A 7,112-nucleotide genomic window follows, 5' to 3' on the forward strand; every position below is an offset into this window, starting at 1 on the left:
GCGGTTCTTACCTGGGAATTTGTCTGTACACAGCTTTCCACATCGCACTCCCAGAGATTCTGATTTTAATAAGCTCAGGATTCTGAATTTGAAACAAGCGACCCTGGTGAATGAATCTCTTGATGGTGATTCAAAGCTCGTGCTTGGAGAAGCCCGGGTTCGTGGGGTGCCTCCTTGGTTGATTGAAGGATTGGCAGGAGAATTTAAACTTTATTTATGAACAGTCTTTCTTTGAGAGTGGCAAGCCTACTTCTTTTCTGTTCATAATTGGGATGAATTTATAGTTTTTATTGAAATCAGGTGATTTTCTGCCTGATAGGCTTGTCTCTCAAGTCAGGCAAGACTCTGCTTCTCATGGCTGCAGAGGTTTGAAACAGTAAAGTGTGATGTTCAGAGTCTTGTCAGAATATAAATGTTGAGCAGTTTAACCCTTTTATGTTGGCTGTTTGTGGTTTCAGGCTGTTTGGCTAAAAATAGATTAAGTTGGATTTTAGACATGTAAATATTTTCTGTTGGGTAAATTATTTAGTATTTTAAATGTGTTTCAATCATTGGGTAGGAAGATTTAGAGAAAAATTTTCCAGAAGAGAAATAATAATTTATTTTTGTATCTTGATTATTGTACTAATTCATTTTCAATATGATCATTACTACTCAGGGTGAAAAGTTTGGACCATTTGCTGGAGAGAAGAGAATGCCTGAAGATTTGGATGAAAATATGGATTACAGGTTGATGTGGGAGGTGAGGATATGATTTTAAATATTTAAAATGTTTCTCTTTGTACTATTTAATTCATTTATAAGGTTAAGTTAATAGATATTGATACTAGTTAACTGTTTAAGCATTGAATGTTTTAGTTTTAAGGAACCTGAGTACCTTGAGAGTTTAGCATTTAAAAAAAATTGTTGAATATATAACTAGATAATTATTCTATAACTGAATCAGTTTGTATACTTCATCATTAAAAATATTTAATTAATTGATTTATTTGTCTGACCTTGCCAATTCTTATTTGCAACCTGTGAGCTGCGAGGTCTTTGCTCTTTGCTGTGGCGTGCCAGATTTTTTTTAGTTGCTGTGTAGGAACTCTTAGTTGTGCCATATGGGATCTGGTTCCCTGACTAGGGATTGAACCTGGGCCTCCTGCACTGGGAGCCTGCGCTGGGAGTCTTAGCTACTGGACTACCAGGAAAGTCACTGTACTTCATCATTAAAAATGAGTCATCCATGAATAAGGATGTTTGGATTTCAAAATAAGCATATCTTCTTACAGATTTAGAATTTGGTTTCTGAAAATTAAATTATATTTTTTGTTTAACTTTTATTTCACAATTGCAGTTCTAATTGCACAGAAACATTTCTGAGCTTTATATTGGAACAGAAATCCCAGCTTAAAATATACCTTACTTTTAAAAACATATTTAAAGAACTATGACACTGTAGATAGTCTTTTGCTATCTAAAGTCTCTCTAATGAAGGAATTTATATATGCAAATGCCCATATGTATATATTATGTATATATTTGGAGAATTTTCATCCTAGCTTATGCCACTTACTTTCATTACTGTTCTTTGCTAATCTTCAGAAAAAGAAGGGCCTAGGGGGTGGAAATAGAAAAACAGAGGTGTGGATATTGTTCAACAAAAAGCTGGAAAAGAAAACTCAGTCCCAAGAATTTTATTTGGTGGGTTGCATGAGGAGGGTGGGAGCTTAGGTATGTGTGGATGGGGCTGAGAGAAGTAGGATTGTTAAATCAGAGAGGGATGCAGTGCTGGACCAGAGAACCACGCATACGCCGTCTCTCTGAATGTGCATTTATCAGTTATGGTCACCAGAAAAACAGAGAGGTGTGGGTGGGGATGTGTTTTCCCCCGGGGAGTGGCTCACATGATTGTCGGGGTGGCATGCTGGGGCCTGTAGGCTGGAAACTCAGACGGGAGTTAATACCCCAGGCTTGAGGAAGGACTTCTCGAGCATACCTCAGTTTTTGCAGTTGAGTCCTTTGGTTTGGTCAAAGGCCACACACAGTGTTGACAGTAATCTCCTTTATTTAAAGTCAGCTCACTGTAGATGTTAGCCACATCTGTAAAACACCTTCAGCGAAACCTGGGTTACTATTTGATTAAATAACTGGGTACTGCCATCTGGCCAAATTGACACATAAAACTGTACTATTGGCAAGCAAAACAGATTTTTAAGCGTCACTGTATTGCTGACACTGTTGGATGTAGGGAGTAGGGTTGTTTGAGAAGGAAATTCTTGAAAGATTTCTGAAGTGCAGGTGATGGAAAATGGAAATTTTATAATATAGTCTTTAAGTGGAAAATGTTACAGGTTTATCTTAATTTAATATACTGTTTTAATTGTTTATGTTTATAAACCTAAAAAGATTTCTAATGCCCTTAACTGTTTTTCTGGGCTTCCCTGGTGGCTCAGATGGTCAAGTGTCTGCCTGTAATGTGGGAGACCTGGGTCTGATCCCTGCGTTGGGAAGCTCCCCTGGAGAAGGCAATGGCAATCCACTCCAGTACTCTTGCCTGGGAAATTCCAGGGATGGAGGAGCCTGGTGGGCTGCAGTTCACGGGGTTGCAGAGTCTGACACGACTGAGCGACTTCACTGGGTTTCTGTTTTTCTATAAGGTCTTAACTTTCTTAGCAGTTAACTTTTTTTTACCATAAAAATTTTCAAAAATCAAACATTTATGTGACAAAATAACTTCAATAAGCCATAAATGATAAAAACATCAATTATTAAAGAGGTCATTAATGACTTGATATTTGTTTTATTGTCTCTAAAAGTTTTAATGTCATGGTCAGGTTAATATCTTGCACAGTTGGTAATGCTAAGCAGATAATGATTATCATTTTTATTTTGAAGAAGAAGTCTTCCATGTGGGAAACTTAAGGAGGCCGCCAGTGCTACAGCAGACCATCTTTGCATCATATATTCCTGTGGTTCTATGATATCTTTATTGTTTGTTTTTACATTTCAATAATATACCCAGTTCTCTCACTTTTCTACCCAAAGAGCTATTGATTATAAAATCATTCTGTGTTCAGGTAGTGTTATACTCAGTAGTGATTGCTATTCTCTGTTTTCTTTTACTTTTTATTTTATGCCTGTTTTGATTAAACAGTATTTGTACTTGTGACCCAGTTCAGAAGGGTACTGGTGAAGAGTCTCCCTGTGCCCCACAAGCCCTCTCTTCTCACCTAACAGCTTGGATCCCTTTAATCCAGGGTTTACAAGCTTCTCCCTCCTGGACTCCTTCCTTCCAAGTCTGGTCTTCAGGGTGGCTTGTTGCTGGGCTCTGCGCTGTGCTCTTGCACTGCTGGGCAGGGCAGAGGACTCTCTCAGTGTTATAGCTTCTTGGGGGAGCATTTGAAAAATAATCAGCACACCATCTGAACTGCAGCAAAGGTTTGCTGCTTGCTAGCTTTAGTTCTGTTCCTTATTGTGTTAATGGAGAGAGTGGCTTCCTATCCTTGAGATGCGTTCTTCAGGTCCATTTTTGCTATTTTAGCTTTGGAGCTGCCAGGATTCAGAGGGTGCACAGAGAAAGGATGATGACTGGTTCTACTGCAGTCTTCCCCTCTTGGAACCATTCGAACCCTCTCCAAGGGAGATAGTGAGCCTTCCCTCCTCTGGTGGGTAAATGGGACCAGTTACTTAAGTCATTTCTAACAGTGTAAAGAATATGCCCACCAGTGCAGGAGATGCAGGTTCAATCCATGGGTTGGGAAGATTCCCTGGAAACGGGAATGGTACCCCCCTCCAGTATTCTTATGTGGGAAATCCCATGGGCAGAGGAGCCTGGCAGACTGCAGTCTCTGAGGTCACAAAAGAGTCAGACACAACTTAGTGACTAAATACACCCAGTAGCTCTAGAGTGACCCACTTGCAGCTCTCAGATGTGTGGTCCTTCTCAAGCCAGTGATTACCTATGCTGTGGTTATGAACGGGAGCCAGGTAGTGGTGTGGTGTCTGCAAAGTGATGCCATGCAAGAGAGCACATGGCGTGATAGCTCTTTGTCAGTTTATATTTTGGTTATGGTGCCAGCAGTTACGGTGGACAAGGCCAAGGGCCCCTAGGGGTCATTTCACACCAGAAGGCTTGGAGGTACGGGTGAGGATTGTGCATACTGGTGTGCACGAGTCCCTGTTAGTGTGGGCCAGGTGTAGAGGGGCCTGAGGGTTTCATTGGGGAGCGTTGACTTTGTCTCCTGCAGCCTCCCCTTTCCCTGCTGAGGGGCAGCTTCGTGTTCACTGATGCCCACTGCTCAGGGCGTTCACCGGCACCTCGCCTCCCTTTGTGTTGGCCACCAGGATTTGAGATTGGGGTCTGAAGAGACTGTCTCCTCTGTCCTTAAGTCTCCTTGATACCTCAGGGTTCTCATTTGAAATTAACTGCATTAGCAAAGGAATTGTGGATTTCTGAAGCCTCAGACCAGTTATAGAGCTTGAAGTTGGAAATCAGTGCTCCATTGTAAATGCTTTTTATTGTTAGTTTGGTGGAATGTGCGCAGTTGTCTGTATTGTATTCTATTCCTTCCTTAAGTAGAAGTCTTTTTGCATACTTTTTCCCAGGTGGTTTGGAGTCTAAGATACATTTTCTTCTGTTCTCTACCTGCTCAGACTTGGTCTAAGACCAAAATCCATTGGAGTAAAAAAAATCCATTGTTGCTAAAACTCTCAATCTTTGTTTTTAAATCTCCAGGATCTTCTCTTTTTGTAATATTTTCTTCAGTATTTCAAACTACAGCTCGAATACCTTTTCTCCAGGCATTGTCTCTTATTCTAACGTGTATCTTTAAGTTCTGGTACCTTTATATTGTGTGGGGTTCCGTGTTGGCTCAGTGGTAAAGAATCCACAGGAGATGTGGGTTCGATTTCTGGGTCAGGAAGATTCCCTGGAGAAGGAAATGGCCACCCACACCAGTATTCTTGTCTGGGAAAACCCATGGACAGAAGGCGCCTGTTGGGCCACAGTCCATGGGATTGCGGAAGAGTCAGACACAACATAGTGACTAAACATAAGCCACCTGTAGATTACAGCACAGGCTGTGCATTTCATTGCTGCCTGCTCAGTCTGTTCTTCAGGCATTCCACAGTGGCTGTCGACGAATCCACTGTCTTCTTGAAGCCTCCAGATGGCTCTGCTCTGTTGTCAGGGCATCTTCCCTTCTTTTCCTGGAGCATCCTCTTGCATTGTCTGTAAGGGATTTTTTTGTGTGGAAACTGGCCTGGGAAGTTCTCAGAACTTGGCCTTGTTCTGATGTTTCCAGTTGAGTTATTTATTCCCAAACTTTGCATCTATTCTGAGATCACAGAGTTCGAAACCCCATTCCTCTGTCTCCTGCTCGGGATGAGTTTGTTTTCTGCTCAGTCTTTGAACACTTCCACTGAGGTAGGGTGTTCAGTGGTGTGACCTGAGCCAGGTTGAGGCAGGATGCCATGCCCTGGGTTCAGTACTCCTGGACGGTCCCTCTGTGGGCAGACAGTTCTTGCAGTTAGCCAGCTATGAACTCACATGCAGAATCCCAAAGAACCAGATAGCAACCGGAGACTCCAATTATACCAGTCCTGGGTGATGTTCTTATTAAAAAAAAAAAAGTCAAATCTCTTTTACTTAGATTGATTTTTTTTTTTGCTATTGTATCATCTATAATTTAGTAGAAAAATATCTATCCCAACATAAGAACAATAGGAAAAAAACATAACACTGTTTGAACTTTGCTTCTTAAATTGTCATGCTCTTAACCTAAAGGAGCTGCAGTCTTGTAAGGGTTCCAGAGGTAACTCACGGTGGGATACCACGAGTACAGTAAGAATAGCCTGCTTCACCTGCATGAGCCTGACCTAAAGGTGTTTAAACAGTTTTACTGTTGTTTACTTTCTGAATCTTTTCCCTTGAAGATTAATGAGGAAAGCTGTATTTTTTACATCTGAAACTGAAAGTGGATCAATTGTGTCCTACTCTTTGCAACCCCATGGACTATAGCCCACCAGGCTCCTCTGTCCATGGGGATTCTCCAGGCAAGAATACTGGAGTGGGTTGCCATGCCCTCCTCCAGGGGATCTTAAGGCTAGGGGAATTACCAGGGCAATTAGTCATTACAGTTTGCTAGATAGCTGCATATTACAAAATGCAGAATATAAAATTATCATAGCTTTATTTATTTTAGTCAGCAGAAATGATTTTGTACCTCTGAGTAAATGTTTTCAAAAATGTAGTTATTAGAATTATAAGATGACAAGATTTGCAGGTATATTTATAAGAATTGTTAATATCCTACAGTTATACTAAACTATTATTTCAGAATAAATGTATATACCAGATGAACTGGGGCCCCTTTTGTAATTGGCCAAATAAATGTAGATTGTTCTTGGAAACTTCTTTCCCAACCTCCATTCTCCACTTCACTTACACACTGGTGATGCTTACTAAATTAATAACCACTCTGTGGTTCTAACAAAGAAAGAGCAGATAGGAGCCAGGTGAAGACTAAAATTCCCACCTTACTAATGAGGTGTATATGTGGTATATATTACATGAGCATATAATAACTCTTTTAAGTTCATGGCTCCAAAAAGTTGAATTGGTGAATATGACTGGGATCCTCAGTTTGAATGGAGACTTTATACCCTGTTTCTTGAATCTTGCCCTGTGGACCAGAAGTGTACAAAGTGGACACTTGATACTCTGCTTCTTAAATCTTGGTCTTTGTGCCAAGAGTTGGGCCTGCAGTTTCAATTCTGAATGTATGTCCCATCAGTCCTCTCATGGAGGTTCACTTTGCAGCACATCAGAGAGCATGGCAGAGAGACCGGTGTGCAGCCTGTGGTGAAAGGCATATCCCGAGGCTGATGATAGTTGTGCTTTCTGCACAGTAGGGAGCTGGGCATGGGGAGGAGGAACCGTCAGTGTCCTTACAATCAGCTGAAGAGAAGAAAGCATGAAGGAGAGAAGCTCAAAAAACATTTCTGCTCAGTTCTTTCTCATGGAGGAAAAAGTGAGGGAATGTTTGCTGAGGACGCACGCACGCACGCACACACACACACACACACACACACACACAGAATTAGCCTTTCTCTTTTTCTCACACTGA

The 7,112-nt window shown here is 41.2% G+C and overlaps 1 protein-coding gene across 4 annotated transcripts in view; it reads left to right on the forward strand.

Annotated features, from left to right (window-relative positions):
- The window catches only part of PRDM5 (PR/SET domain 5), a 264,482-nt gene that overhangs the window by 28,527 nt on the left and 228,843 nt on the right, over window positions 1–7,112 (forward strand). For all 4 annotated transcript variants that reach the window (XM_040237380.1, XM_040237381.1, XM_040237377.1 and 1 more), the window contains exon 2: window positions 659–742. In XM_040237380.1, the coding sequence (XP_040093314.1) occupies window positions 659–742 (84 nt within the window). The remainder of the gene's footprint in view (window positions 1–658; window positions 743–7,112) is intronic.

Source organism: Oryx dammah, unplaced genomic scaffold, assembly GCF_014754425.2.
Source record: "Oryx dammah isolate SB20612 unplaced genomic scaffold, SCBI_Odam_1.1 HiC_scaffold_3, whole genome shotgun sequence".
In the NCBI taxonomy this organism is placed as follows: domain Eukaryota; kingdom Metazoa; phylum Chordata; class Mammalia; order Artiodactyla; family Bovidae; genus Oryx; species Oryx dammah.